Source organism: Mchenga conophoros, linkage group LG10 (assembly GCF_057382185.1).
Source record: "Mchenga conophoros isolate Kocher_MC1m ecotype Shallow Benthic linkage group LG10, M_conophoros_male_GT1.1, whole genome shotgun sequence".
In the NCBI taxonomy this organism is placed as follows: domain Eukaryota; kingdom Metazoa; phylum Chordata; class Actinopteri; order Cichliformes; family Cichlidae; genus Mchenga; species Mchenga conophoros.
The window spans coordinates 21,448,707-21,464,440 of record NC_140535.1 but is presented as its reverse complement, the minus strand read 5'-3'; the positions used below and the strand labels follow the sequence as shown (position 1 = coordinate 21,464,440).

General features: G+C 39.6%; 1 protein-coding gene across 1 annotated transcript in view; it reads left to right on the top strand.

Moving 5' to 3' along the window:
• Window positions 1–13,278, top strand: part of LOC146565867 (calcium-binding protein 8-like) — a 30,302-nt gene extending 17,024 nt beyond the window's left edge. Inside the window, exons 5-6 of the mRNA XM_085289288.1 lie at window positions 8,061–8,214; window positions 12,646–13,278. Coding sequence (XP_085145414.1) covers window positions 8,061–8,214; window positions 12,646–12,773 — 282 coding nt within the window. The 3' untranslated portion in view covers window positions 12,774–13,278. The remainder of the gene's footprint in view (window positions 1–8,060; window positions 8,215–12,645) is intronic.
• The last annotated feature ends 2,456 nt before the right edge of the window (window positions 13,279–15,734 follow it).

The window sequence follows — 15,734 nt, the reverse complement described above, 5'->3', positions numbered from 1 at the left end:
TCTGCCGATACCGATATGAATCCGATATAGTGTTTTTTAATCAATAAAACTGTTTTTTTTTTTATCTTGCTGCATTTTGTATAAGTTCATACTGAAGTTTATTTATTTATTTATTTATTTATTTTTCTTCTTTTTTTTTTCTTCTTTTTTCAGGAAGTAATGTTTGACACAGCAGGAGTCCTGCCTTTCAGATGATCAAAGTCATACTCAAGTTTAAAAAACAACAAGACTAAAGGTATTCTGTTATACCTGTATGCAAAAAAAAATTTTCATAGTTCAGCAATACTGATCAATCTAATAAACTTAAACCTACTCCATCCTCCCTATTCTGGTATTTTAAAGAGTACTTAGCGTAAATATTAAGCAACCTAACTAATCCGGTCGTTAAGTGATGACATGACGAATCCTACTTCCGGGCCTAAAGTAGTCTGTGTTTAATATGGCTTTTGTTTTATTAACATGTTTAATGTTTTGTATTTTCTTCTATTTGATCTCAAAAAGCTCCTAAAACAGTCAGTGATCCCTGTTGACCTCCCTCGGCTTTTATTACCGCTAATCATTTATTTAAGCTCAGTTTTTAAAACCCTAGGATGTAACTAAAGCCCAGCCCATGCAGCAGTATATGAATGACTAACCTCGTATTGTGGATGGATTATCTCAGTTGTTCTCCTGGCTGAAGTTTGGTCCTTTTACAGCATCCTGCCCTGCGATTACATTTGCTCCTGACCACCGAGAACACTCACGTTAACTGTTATCGAGTGGAAAAAAAAGTTAGCTTGTTTATATTAAGCTAACATAGCTGTGTCGCTAGCGGTCACGTAGCACATCATTATATACCAGCTAGCCAAACTTCAGTAACCTTACAAACGTCACTGCTGTTTAGTTTTCCGTCTTCATTTATGTTGGAAGTGATAACAGAGCTGTACGTTTTAATTTGTTTCCAAAACCCCGCAGTCAGGACATGCTATATTGTATTTAGATAGAAGCTAGCGAGCTAACTTCCTGCTAACTTCTAACTCCGTTAAATGTCATAAATTCCGTTTTCATGGATGCCTGGATGTTAAACTCAATTGTTACACCTGGTAGAGCAGAACGCTGATCATTTCATTAAAGATGAAAGACTTTAGACAGTTTTTCAACTCTCAGTAATGCCATAGTGATCGTTTGATATATGGACCTGCAGCGGAGTTTAGGCCCAGACACGGCTAGTGACGTCAGACTTAACGACCGGATAGGGTTCCAACTCCCAGCAACAAAAAAGCAAAAACAAAATAGGGAACTACCCCTCACGCTGCACCTCATGATACTTAATCGACGTAATCAACCTTAATTTGATGCAGTGTGAAAAGAAAATGCACAGAAATCAATTATTTTTCAAGAATAATTAAATAGATTCAACATCTTTCTTTAACAGAATTGCAGACTGCACAGATGGTACCTTCCCAAAGGAAAAGCTTACTGGGGTATATATTAGACTTAATAGTTACTATATACAGTAATGGACTTCTATTCATTTTACATCAAATTAAAACTTTGGGTGTCAGATAATTATTTAATAAAAGCTAGACATTTTAAATGAGAATAAGAAAGAAAAGTATGTCTTTGTGCCCCCTTTTCCCTCTTAATGCCCTATCGGCCCCCTGGCTAAACTTTGCTAGATCCGCCCCTGCACAGTTACCAGCCGTCAGCTACGTAGAAAAGGATCCTGGTGTACAAAGTAATATTAAATAAATTCTAACAACAGCTTAAGCTTAAACGTGCTGCTGTTGTTCGGTTGCTGGTTTCCTCTTTCTGGTGTGAAGTGGGCCAAAAACAAACAAGAGAGACGGACTCCTGACAGAAAAGCCGATCAGCTGATCATTGATCAGTTTCATGACTGAAGTAGCAGCAGGAGAGGGAGGGAGAGAGAAGAGGCAGTCGCTCCATATATCGGTTGTTAAGCTTAACGCGGAAATGCTTTATAAACATTCAGAGACGAACTTACGCACTTGCTTTACTTCTCTCTGGGATAACTTCCTTGGAGATGAAATGCCAGATGGCCGCTCTATCACGTGATGCACACTGCTCCGACGTGCTACGGTTATGAGCCGAGTTACGCCATGTTGCAAGTTTTGTGAGGTTTTTTGATATTTAATGGATCGGATTACATTTTTTATTTCCCTCCGATATCCGATCCAGTAATTGACGTCAGTATCGGACCAATACCGATACGTAATATCGGATCGGTACATCTCTAGTTTGGAGTATGTGAGTATCTAGCTAGCTCTACAGAAGAGGAGCAAGTATAAAGGGAGCAACATTTTTTAAGTGGCAGGCAATTTCAAATGCAACATTTCAAATGCAGCTCAAGAAATATCAGCAAATATACAGACTGTTTGTGCGGAGTTTGTCACTCACCGTGTCTGTAGCTATTCTGTTTCCCAGCCAGAGAAAAAAGTTCTCTCAGAGATGGAGAAAGATGTAAGAAAGACAGGGCAGGACAGGAAGAAGAGAGGTTAGATATAAAGGTAATGTAGTGAAGTAGATTTTTACGTGATGTCCGCAAATGCAGCACTAACATCCACACCTTCCCAGCTGCTAATTAGAGGCCCTATAAGAAACAGCTGCGCTTCACTACCACATGGAGGTATTTGGCAGCCTTTTCCCATCCAAGGTAGCTGAGACCGTTAGGCAGCTAAGCACTGCAGGTCTGCTCATGAAAGCTGTTCATTTTAGTATCGCCCTTTAGAAAGTGGATTGTGCCATACTGCTGCGGTCTTGTTCGGTTTTATTCTGTCTTGTTGTGGCCTGTTATCTTACAAACGTTTATGGACTGGCCTCGACTGAGTCCTGGTTTTATGGTCTTTTACTCAGAATTATTTTCTGTATTTTAAATCTTGCTTTTATAAAGTACTGTAATTTAGGGTGTATTTGTTTTATCTTTTACTAATTTGTTTAAGGTTTTATGCTGTGTCTTTAGTGGCGGTGTGGTCGCTTGTTGAGGGGCTAGGCAGGATGTGGAATCCCCTCCCCGATGCATAAGAGTGTACACACCGAGCATAGGTAGATTGCACCATTTAGATTTCAGTGTGAGTGACAGTGAGGTTTGCAGTGGAACTACACGGGTGAGTAATTGGTGGCACCCTGGAGCACTCCTCTCTGTAGGTTCGATTCAGGAGGCACCTGAATAGTCACCCATCTACAATGTAGGCAGAAAATATAACTATTTCCCTGCTTGTGTCTTACATAAGAGATTCCAGCTAAGTACATTCAATAGATTTAGATTGGCATGACATTTCATTCTCATGTGCTGGTATTATTTTGTTTGTTTGTTTTTGTTTTAAACACAAGTGTCTGTGCTTCTACTTCAGTAAAGAAAGTGTGTACTTTAGCCACCTCTGGAGTCAGTGCCATTTAAAATACAAGAGATGAATTTTTACAGGGACTGCACTCAGAGGTTTAATTCATTCAAGTCATGTAATGTGTCAAAGAGATGATTAATCTGTGTCAAATATTCATTAAAAATATTAACTGATATTTAAGTCAGGGTTCTAAATTTCTATCATCAACTTGTTAAGTTTTCATCTTTTTTTAAGCGTAGCCAGCTGTGAGTTATTTTATCAATGAAAACTGAAACCCAAAGGAAAGACTGTCTGCATCTACAGCTGTTAAAAACACACCACAGTGTTCATTCTAATAAGCAAAGATTAGTGCGTTTTAAAAATGTTGTGTCCCTGCTTCCCCATATTTTAAAGTGCAGTGAGATTAAGTGGATTACTTTAACACGTGTTTGAAAAGTGACCAGTATGGTGCCTAGTGAGTTTCAGCAACTTTCAATTGAGAATTTTCCTATTTTCAGTTTTATTCCCTCACATACGTCTGCAATTGATTTCTGTTCCCGTGGCTCTTGTTTATCTATTATTCATTTCTGGTTGACTGTAGCTTCTGCCTTTTTTAAGTCAATTTTGCACTGCCACATGCAGTCAAACCAAAAACTTTACTTGAACTTGAAGATGACGCCTAACTGTGACAGCACTGCTGCAAGACAGAAGAACTAGGTGGTGAGGGGGAAGTGTACAGAATAAAAGAAACATTGCTTTCGGGATGTCGCTCTGGGTGACTTTTTAGAGAAAGGGTCAGAAGACGAAGCAGGTGGACGAATGACGAAACAAGCCTGTGTTGTTCGAGGACAGGAGGATTAGTAAGGAAGGACGGCGTGTAAGCACCTGTTCCTCTGATTGATGTGTCCTGGCTCCTTCGATATGTCACCGGTCACTGCTCGCGATCCCCTGCTGCTTCTCTGTCAACCATTCACTCACATACAAACACACATTTCTATATAGAGAGACACACAAATGACATATTTGAGCTCAGTCAGTGAAAGACAAAATGCTCTAACAGGAAAACTCTTGGTCTTCATTGTGTGTGTGTTTGGGGAGGGGGGATGTCAGAGACTTGGCAGGAGGAGAAATCACTCTGCTGCTTAGTAACAAGTACCACTGTGGATTTCACCCAGTCGATAGACAGTCAGGAACATTGTACATTCTCCATGCTCCTGCCTCACCTGTCATGTCGTCTGTCCTGCGGCTGCAGTCCGAAGAGGTTTTCCTCCATTTCCTTGTATCTATTCAATTTAGAGACAGCTATGGCAAGAAAGATAGCAGAAGTCAGTCAGCTCATGCCCTCCAACTGCTGCTACCAAACCCTATTTATTTGCCCTGGAGCACCAGACAAGGCAGCATTATTCAGTTAAAAGTCTAAACAGGTTTTTTTATGCTAATTGCAAATTTAACAGAAGTCAAGACAATTTATTTTCATAGACCAATATCACAAATTTGCCTGAAGGTACTTTACATTGCAGTCAGCTCCCTCTGTGAGTTTCATTGAAGTAAGAAAAAAAAATTCCCAACATGGAAAGAAATGAGAGAAAAATCAAGAAAAGCATGTGAAGATGGATCCCTGTTCCACTGCCAGCTTTTTGGGTGGTAGAGTGACAGTTTTATTTAAGCCAGGAATTATGATTTGTTGTTGCAGTTTGTTTTTCAGCTCTGGCTAAGATGATTACAACTCATACCCCTGCACTGAATCTTGTTTGTTGTGTCTTACAGCCCCTCTATCTTTACCCACTCCTGTCACTTTTGTCCTTTTGAAAATAAAAGTTGCTTTAGTTTCATGTTTGCCAAATTGTGAATAATCTCCTATGGGTTGTTTTACCTTAGCTAACCAAATAAAAGCATCTGCATGTGTGTGTGTGTGTGTGTGTGTGTGTGAGAGAGAGAAAGCGAGAGAGAGGGAGAAGAGGATGAGATAGAAACCCAGAGAGGGTGTCTGTCTGTGCAGTTTTGTGTCTGCAGTTATTTACTGCAGTGTCTCAAGTTTGCTTTCATTTGTGTGGGTTTGTGTGCGAGTATGCATCCAAATGCATGTTTCCATAATTAAAGCGTAAATCCCCAGGAAAGGCAAGACGAACAGTTAGATTGGAATCAATACACATTTGCAGAGCACAGAGAAGTGGACGTGCAAAATACATAAAGACCTGACACAAGTCCTTGTTATCATGTGTATCCATGCCTGTTCAAGGACATTTCTATTAATGGGTCAATATATCAGTTATGATTCACTTTTTTCTTTTCTTGCAGTCTTGAGATCTGTTATAAATCAGAAATTCCCCAAATTAGCTAATAATTTGGGGATTTTTATGTGTAAGATTTTTTTTTTCTTTATGATACCAAAAGGAATTCATTTTATGACACAGAATTTTGTTCCTTCTCAAAACAATTTTCAAATGTTCAGTGTAATCAAAGCACTAGCATTTAGGAACCTAGATAAAATACAAAACATGAGCACAACGCTTAAATGCACAAAATAGAAACAGAAGCTTAAACAATCTTCATATTTGCAAATCATCTGAGATGCTCTTGCCCCTCCTCTATCCACTGCTGGCATCGATCCTGATTTTGGGCCCAGTAATTTTGTGATGCCATGCTGGTGCCGGCTTTTTGGCACCGTCTTTAGTCAGTGGAAATGTGTGGAACTGGTTTTAGATTGGACACTGGGAATGCATCCGTGGAAAAGAGAGGCCTGACATCAGCGGCTTCAGTAGTGGCCATGGCGGGGGAAAAAACTACAAAAATCAAACTTCTTCTTCCTGTTATGTTTAGTTCTCAAATCCGTTCTCGGACCACTACTGAGCATCATGATGTTAAGGGAGAAAAAACTTCCAAAGAGAAATGCTGAAGAACATGACACACGATACAAAGGCAATTAGGCAGAGGAGAGGCTACTAAACGCATAAATGAAGGACAATTAGACACAGGTGACAGACAGTAGTGCAGGACAGGCAATGAAAGGAAGTGTAAGTATGACAAAATACAACAGGACACAGAAAAAAATAATAACAAAGACGAATGATCTCAGAGTCAGGACAAGACTCACTAATACATCTCGAAGATGATGCTATAAATCAATTATTTTCTGACACAGAGTTTAAAAAAAAAGCTTAATACCACTCTCATACAGTATCTGTCCAAATATGCTGTCACAGCTGTATTCACTAATGTCTGGAAATGGGAAAACCTTTATTCTGACTCTGTAATTTGTGAGCTATACAAGCCTATATTTGGCAAAGGACTGTTCCCCCTTTGTTCCATATCACTGTGCGAACTATGTACTGGCTTTAGCATCATATTTAATGGACAGAGACGAGACTGCACATTGAAATTCCAGAAAGAAAGCAAATCAGTTTGTTTGTTTTTTCCCCAAAATGTGAAACTTGTCGATTAAACAAGAAATGGGCCTCAACTTCAAGCCTGACCAGGCAGGTGATGTAAGGATTAACCAAAAATTTGTAAGTCCCAAAGACATGTTTAGGTTTCACGCAAGGTCATTGATAGGTTTGCAGCGTAAACCTATTCGCTGGAACGTTCAAGACAATTCTACTACACAGCAAAAGCAAGACACGAGTAGGCAAAGTTCTTTATGTTTCTCCTGCACGGGAGAGAACTGGACAAACGCCGTTCCTTCGCTTGACCCCAGTTGCTCTCGTCCACTCCCCCGTAACGCTGCTCTTTTATTGAGGTTACATGAATATACATAGGTTCATTAACATATGACGTCTACATACACACAAAGCATATAAGCATATATGAGTAGATATTTCTAAGCATAAATGACAATCAACAATACAAATCTAACAGTCATGCTTCTAAAATCATTTATAAGCCCTCCCTCCCCTTTTCATTCAACATCTGTGGTTTTCCCTAAAGTCATTAGTCATAAAGCACACTGGTTTTAGTATTTTAGCGTATAGTGAGCAAGTCAGTAAAGCAAGAGCAGGATTATCTTCTCGTTAAAATGAGCATCTCTTCTTCACAAACGCAGCTCTTTTACTTTTTTACCACCATTGTCTGCCAGTTCTGTTTTCTCCATCTGTCTCCCACTACTTCACACATCTCCCTTTTCTTTGACCTCATCGTGCTTTCCTGTTTTCTTATCTCTGTGTCTCTCTCTTCCTTTCTCCATCAAACCCTTCTTTTCTTCGTCTTCGCCATGCCTGCCTCTCTGTGTCCATCTGCCGTGCTAAACCAAGCGACTGATTGTATTTCAGGCAGTCAGTGAGGTAAATAATCTAGGCCTGCATGCTGGGCTTGAGGGATATGTCCATGAGTATCCCTGGATTGAGCCCCTGGGTGGTTGGGGGGTAGAATAGATGTTGGACAGAGGCAAAGATTCAGACTTCAAGTCATGGATATTTGATACCCTTATTAATAATATGAAACAATTACACAAAACGACCACCTACATGGAAGCCAACATGCCAGTTTCTCCGCCTATACATGTGAACAGGAAAAACAGGATCATATCATGACTCATGCACCAAAAATAGCTCCAGTTTTCTTTACATTACAACTGACACAGTTCCTACCTACATACTGTATCCCTGCGTTACGCTGTTGACTAATTAAAAATATATTCATATATAGCGTCATTTCCTACACCTCATTCTTCTATATTTATCTGCCCTCATGAAGTCGGCCTGTGTTTGACTGTGTATCTGCATTGATTGCTGTGTGCCCCTGCAGTTCGACATGCAGCAGCTGTCTCTGGATGAGCTGAAGCAGGTGCTGTTCCACGCCTTCCGGGACCACCTGACAATGAAGGACATAGAGAACATTATCATCACCGAGGAGGAAAGCCTCAATGAAACCTCAGGGAACTGCCCTGAGTATGAGGGAGGTGAGGAAGCCGTTCTCGTGGAAACTTTGTTGGTATAAAAAGGTGTTTTGGGCAGTAAACAGTAATCTCTTAATGATTCAAATAACAACATGCACTATGCTTATTCGAACTGATTAAACAATCCAAAGTACACATATTTGTTTTTTTGCCAAGAGCCTGGTGAGTAGATCGATATCGCTTTTATTACTGTGTGCTATGAAGCTACAGCCAAGAGGCAATTAGACAAGAAGCAGGGGGAAACCAGTTTCTTTCTCTCTCCACATCTCTGGATTATCCCTGGTGGCTGTTTATGAGAGATAATCAACCAGTCAGAGCTCAGGAGGATGGAAATTAGGACATCATCTTCCTGCATTGCTAACTAGCCATATTCATTAAAAATGGAAAGAGAAAAACATGGTCAGCATGTATAAGATCAGGACATCTGTACAAGTTGCTGTGAGCTAACTTAATGCAAACTCTGACTTGTTTCTTCAGTGACTGTGGAAAAATCTTCACCAAAATGCCTGTAACAAGACAGATAAGGCAGCTGCTACTTATTGTTTTGGACAAAACTAAATCATACCTCTGGCCAACTTGACCACAGTTAAATGGATGAGTAAACGGAGTAAAAAAGAAATGCAATTTCACTTTGGCAGCTAACCTGGTTCTCTGCAAAGAATAATACCCAAAAAGCCTCTAACACTCACAGTTTGGTGTGTTTTGTTTTGGGGGGTTTTCTGTCTTTTATCAGTACACAAAATGAAGCGGTTAAGCTGCAGAACACTGTGTGTTGACTTCCTCAAGTCTGCTTGGCAAACTCAGTGAAACGTCTCAAGCAAATAATTAAAGCACACGATAACACTCATAACTATTTGCCATGACACCACAAATAGCTGTATTTACGGTTTAGGTGTGGAGTTTTGTAGAGTGCCAGGCTAGCTCTCTGATTCCAGACTTTTTCGCTATGGTGAGCTTTATGCCTTCATACTTGAGGCACAGGCACGAGTCGTCTGATCTCAGCAGTGTGTAAGAAAATAAGCAACACTCCAAACATTATACTAGCCATTTACCATCAGCAAAGGATTATTGCAGTGATCAGTTCTCTTACAGGAGCCCTCGTGCACACTTTACCTGCACAGAGTCATTGTTTTTGTTTTTCTGCTTGTCTAGTCAGACATGATCTTGACAGCTGCCCTGGTTTCATTTTGACTATGTCTAGAGAGAGCCACTGATGCAAGTGTGTGCTGTCAGCCAGCTTATCATTGTCTACAAACTAAACCAAGGACTGAATCATGGACTGTATGTGAGCTTTTGGCTGATGTGGAAGTGCTTAAGCCAAAAGAAGGTTAACTCCTCTGACTGCAAAGACAGGTTTGACTGTACAGATAGCCGACAGCAACAAGTAAAATTCTAAAACCTTTGCTTTAAATACAGTCTTTTGACTGAATCAAAACAACTTCAACAAATGAGTGAATGTGCTATGGGACTTGACTGGGAGTCATGATGTGCCAGAGCAAACCAGCTGCTCACGAGAAATAAAGTTAAGAGAAATGAAAAGTCTGAGGAAAGGAGAAAACTTAGTGCTACTGGAACAACAAAGTGGAAACTACATAGCACTGTGCTATGGGTGAATCCTCAGGCTCGCAGAAGCAACCTTTTAAGTGTTGTTTAGCAAAACTTTGAGGTGAAATCCTTCATTTTCTAATCTGTTGCTATATCCATCACAGAAGTTTCACCTGTAAAGTGTTGATCATGTCAAAAAGACTATGAAAAATCAAGACTGCTGAAGTAATATTTAGATGATAAAATCTAAACATCCTGCAGTCATAAATTAATGTCTGTAAGTTTTTGAAGCCAGGAGTAAGACAGATTGAAGATTGACGCCCTGCTAAATGTTTGACTGAACAGCTGAAAGACAGGCAATATTTTTCCAGCCTATGAACAACTTATGTCGCTGTAGGGAGAATAGGGAAATGAAAGCCTAAACCTGACCCTGCAGAGCCCAAAATTGCCTGTCTGCTGTGAAACATCCACTGAGTAAGACTAAGACAAAGGTAAAGAAAGATCAAACACATTGAAAAACTTAGAAAGCCTTAATGAATCCACTGGGACTCAGTCTTGGGGAGACCTTAAAAAGAGACAGCTGGAGGGAAATGGTGAAACTAAGCAGAGAAGGGACAGAAGATAAGAGGATCAGGGAACTGCTGGCTTGGCACTCTCTTTCACGAAGTTTTTGGTGTTGAGGGAAGGCTGTATCGTGGAGTTAGGGAGAGCAAAATGGAAAGTATAAAAATGTTGAGAGTGGGAAAATAGGCAGGGGGAGGATGTAGAAGACATGAAGAGGTATAGACATCACTTCTAAAGGACAGCTGTACACCTCTCCACATTTAACCCTCTTCCCATATACTCAGCTTCCCTCTTTCATGGCTGCTTCGTTCCCATCTGCGTCCTGTCCAGTGGGACCCCAGTGCCTTTCACAGTTCCTCTTAGATCCCCAAGTCTGAGCGCTGACTTGATTTATTGATGCAGTGTGTGATACTAACAACCTGAGACAAGCAGGCTGACAGCAAGGAAACTTTTGGTTGTTACTTCTGCTTCAAGGCCTGTTGGAGGACACATCTGTCTCTGCTCATCTTTTTCTCTCAGTCTCCAAAGATAATGTCTTTAAGGAGGAAAGCAGGGGCCTGTCATCCCAAACACCCCAAGCAGAACAAAAGTTCCACCTTGCGCCTCTTGTCTTTGTTTTTGCTTTGCAGCTTTGCGTGCGTTGTAACCAGTTTTTGCCTCTGATGAATTGATTGTCTTTACACTGGAGACGCTTCAACTCGACGATCTGGGTCACCGAGATAAGCTGCAAAACATGGCAACCAGAAATGTTAGCTGCTACTTCTCCTGCATTTGTTTGAGTCAAAGAACCAACATGTCTCCCGAGGAACAGGTTAAAATGGTAAAAGCTGAATTCTTCATGAAGACCATTAGACACTTGGAGAGAAAATGCCCGTTACCTTTATTGTTCCGCAGACTTTATTTTCTAAACCTTCACACATTCTTTCTTGAATGCCGTGTTAAAACAGTCTCAACTCAAAGGTCCATTTAGTTGCATTTTGAAGCTTTTGGTAATATGTTGGAGTTTTCACTCAGCTAGTGGAAGTCACTTAGATTTGACATGAGCTTTGATTATATGATCATGGAGGTTGCATATGGGTGGGAGACTGTATCCCCTAAAACTGCCTCACTGAGATTGTGAGAACATCCACTGACTTCTTTTTTAATGCTGCACACCAAGACGCGGTTGTATAGCCATTATAAATCACCAGATCAGCATGTAACAAGGCCTGCCTCCATATAAAGCCAATTAACTGTTTTGTTTTTTCTTTTTAAAGACACAATCAACTGTGAGAGCAGCAGAAAACCAAGGGGGCTATCTATTACCTGTTTCATACCATGATGCAACATTTTGAGAAAATACTGTGCTTGTTTTTCTTGTGAGATATCTCTTGCACCTGTGATCTAAGTATAGTGTGAAGCTAGCTCCGGCAAGTGGTTAGCTTAGCATATATGCTAACACAAAAGAAAGACCTTCCAAGAAATTGTCCGATCAATTTTACCTACAAGCAACCATAAAACTCACCAGGTGTTATTTTTGGCCACCTGTGTTGACTTCGAGTATCTGCTGCTTGCGAATGTTAGAAGGTTATTCACGGGTACAAATTTTAAAGCATGGCAGAGCATTAGAGATGCTGTAGTTTCACCTGACTTTTAGGGTGAGTTAAGCTGACTGCCTCTTAGCTCTGACTCCACACCTAATTCCTAACATAAAAGTGATATTGATCTTCTGGTTTAACTCCCTGCAAGGGAGCTCTTTTCCCGAAATGTCAAGCAAACACCTTACATGACAGAAGGACCCAAATAGAGGCAACCAGGGCCAGGATAAAATCCAAACCTCAAATATTTTGCCAAGTTGAGGTCATATACAGATGGCCACTTGGCATAGCAAAGAATGCAGAAGATGTAATGGGAGAAAAAAAGAGGAACAGACAGACAACCCATGTAGTAAATCAAAGAAATGAGGAGAATACCACACAGAAGGAAGTAAATTGTTTGATAACTTGACGACTGAGCGGAACGAGACAATCTGGGAGCTTATTACTGGAGAGCTAGGGATATGTACACTGGGGAGATGGATTAGATTAGTAACAGGTGGTGCACAAAATTGGTGGGAAAAACACGGGGAGAAAGTAAAACAAACCACAGTGCATGAAAGTGAGTGACTTCTAACTAAAACAGGAAGTCACAAAGACTATTCATTTGAACGTCCAGTTTCTATTTCTTTGTTTTCAAACTGAATGCAGTAGCAACTGAATTTACCATGACAAAAAATAAGATGTACAAAAAAAAAAAAGACAAATTATAATAATCTCTTCATTTCTCTTCTTTTTTCACTTCTCTCAGTTCATCCCAAGAAGAAGAATAGGCAAACGTGTGTCAGGAAAAGCCTGATCTGCGCCTTTGCTATGGCTTTCATCATCAGTGTCATGCTTATCGCAGCCAATCAGATGCTGCGGAACGGCATGGAGTAACCAATTGCACTGTGAGCATGGGGAGTGGACAGAACAGCCATGACCTCACATCTTGTCTTTGCAGCCAAAGCTGGACCACAACCCAAGCACTTCTCTAAACAATCAGTTGAGTTTTGTTTTTTTGTTTTTTTAAGTTTTATTTGAACTGAACTTACAAAGGCAGACAATGAGTAAAATAAGTAAAATGAAAGGAGTTGTATTGACGATGTCACCACATAGAGTCACTGGATTTACTGATCGTAAGGAACCTGAACTGCAAAAGAATTCTGTTTTTATATAAAACACTGAAATTAAGGGGGGAGGGTATTATTTTGTTGTTTTCAAGAACAAGACCACCCTTTAAACTTGATTTTCTAATTACCGAAAATGTGTATCAGGTGCTTTGAGCCATTCCTAATTACAGAAAACAAATAATGGTTATTATGGACAACTTCAGAAGTTGCACTGAATGTGGAATGAGTGAATGGTGGGCACAGTATTGAAATGCACACACACACACACACACACACACACATATATATATATATATATATATATATATATATATATATATATATATATAGTTATGTATACAAAAGACTTTGTGAAACATTTACATTAGTCCACCAGTCTTGGGTCACATACGTTCTATGTGAATCTACAAGAAGCACAACTCAGTACTCAGTGACAACCCACTCAACAGTCATTGCTATCCCACTAGTAGTATTGATTGATTCATTGATTGATTCATTGATTGATTGCTTGGTCAGGGAAGATTTGTGTGAGATGTGAAAAACAGTGGTGTCCACGAGTAAGCTTGGAAAGGTTTTAAAAAAAATCTAATCAAATGGAGTGAGGACTGAAAAATATGTTTAGGAATGTACTGGGAGAAAATGTTTCATCTCAGCATGTCACTGTAATACTGCCCAGCTGTGGTAAACATAAACCAAGCAAAAGCATGCCACAATACACACTGCCATACCAAACATTACCCCTACTTGTTCCCCATGGATTTCACTGTATATATAATACTACTTAGCTTATGTAATGTATTATTCCTCTCAACAGCAGAATGTATGAAAGATAGAAACTACTGAGCTATATCAGGGATAGAGTTGTGACATGCTGTCTAATACAGTTGTTTTCTTGGACAAGGTTGCCGTCTAGTGGTGAAAATAAGTACTGCAGGTAAACGCCTGAACAGCCATGTTTACTATGTCTACAGGGGGGAAGAACACCGCCAATAAATCTGAGCTTTGATATGTTTTTTGTGTCAGTGTCACAAGGGCACTTTGGTCTGTATTGGTCACTTTTTTTAACAAACATTTCTTTGCCAAACTGGATTGTTGCAACAGTTGATCAAGGTTGGATGAAAGACTGAAGGTGATACCTGTTGTAGTTTCTGGGGTCAATGCTGTGTTCTATGGTTCAGATTTAATAGAGATTTTTATTTTTTATTTTTTACAAGGCTTACTGGGATGAAAAAGTCCAAGAAAGACCTTGTAGGAGATTAGAATCATGCTCCTCTTCTTGCGTAATGGAGACAGCCAAGGTTGAACATCTCAGTGACACAATATATTAAATCTGAGGATGAAGCTGTACTCGGTGGTGTTGGTTTGGGGCTGGGGAATAAATAAACATCATTATTTATGTGCTGAGATTAGAACAGTATTGTGGGGACTGAGCAAAATGTTACGTTTTCATAAACAAATTTAAGGAATTAGTGAAAATTACAGCAAATATTGTTTACAGTTATCTTAACCAAATAGCCCAGCCCTATGTAGATGTAGCTTTATATATGCTAGTGTTTATTATTCCCGATTGCAACACGCCATAACAGCAGTGTAAGCGGACTGCACTGTGCTCCCCTGGGATATTATTGTAGACTTGTTTGTTTCCACTTAGAACTTGGAGCAATTTCACTTGTTTTCTAGCACTTTGGCAGGGCGGAGAGAAACAAAACTGGATGTTTCAGTCAAACTAATGTGCAACCACAAGTCCGGCTTAGACAAAATATAAAGAAGGTAAGAGGGGAGAGGGCTCTCTTTAAAAATAAATAAAAAATTTAAGAAAGCTTTGTAAGATTACAGCAAAAATGTATAATACTGTAAATCAGTATGCATGTTCTTGTTTAGGTTTTCATGTCTTTGAAAGACAGGGAATCCAATAATCTTTCTTTGTGGTGGCACAGCCTTGGTCTAAATGTAGGTATGTATGTACTACTGTCACATACTGTATTTGACTTTCCAATTTATACAGTAATAGCCATTTTTCTAGTTTCTACCAGCTATTAATCAAATCAGAGTGCGGAAGAGGGCATTTTCATAAATATGCAAATACAAGGTCACGTCACCAACATCTCTGTTTCACGTCACCTAGGGTAGAGTCTGTAGGCCTCACTGTGGATGGTTAAACTTTATATTGAATTCAATATATCGTGTGTTTTCTTCACATTAGGTTTTACTGGAATGTTCTCACTGCCTCATTGTCCTTGTATAAACTGCTGTATAATGTATGCTACACTTATTCCTGTAAGTCGGTTCGTCTTTGATATTGACATTTGACCAATGGGCCATCTCTTCGCCTTTGTCGATTAGCATCACAACCCTTTTGAAACCAGCATAGAGCGCTTTATCTTAACAATTCTCCGATAATTGTGCCATTCAGACATCCTTGCATGGCTATGTAAGGGAAACAAGACCTTTTATCGACACTTTTGATGTTTACATTGTTATACTGTACATCTGTATCAGGACAGGATCAATTCATGATTTTCATGTTTTTGAAAGTTGCTTTTAAGATTTGTTTTTACCAAAACATGTTTTTACCAGTTGTAGATTGTGTAAAGACAAATCCTAACACAGATATGTAAAACAACCTTGGCATGCTGCTTAGAAAAGGAGAAAGAAAACAGCAATAGTTACCAACTGAATGGATATTTAAAAATGCAAATAACGAGTTTAATCTGTTTAATCTAAAAAA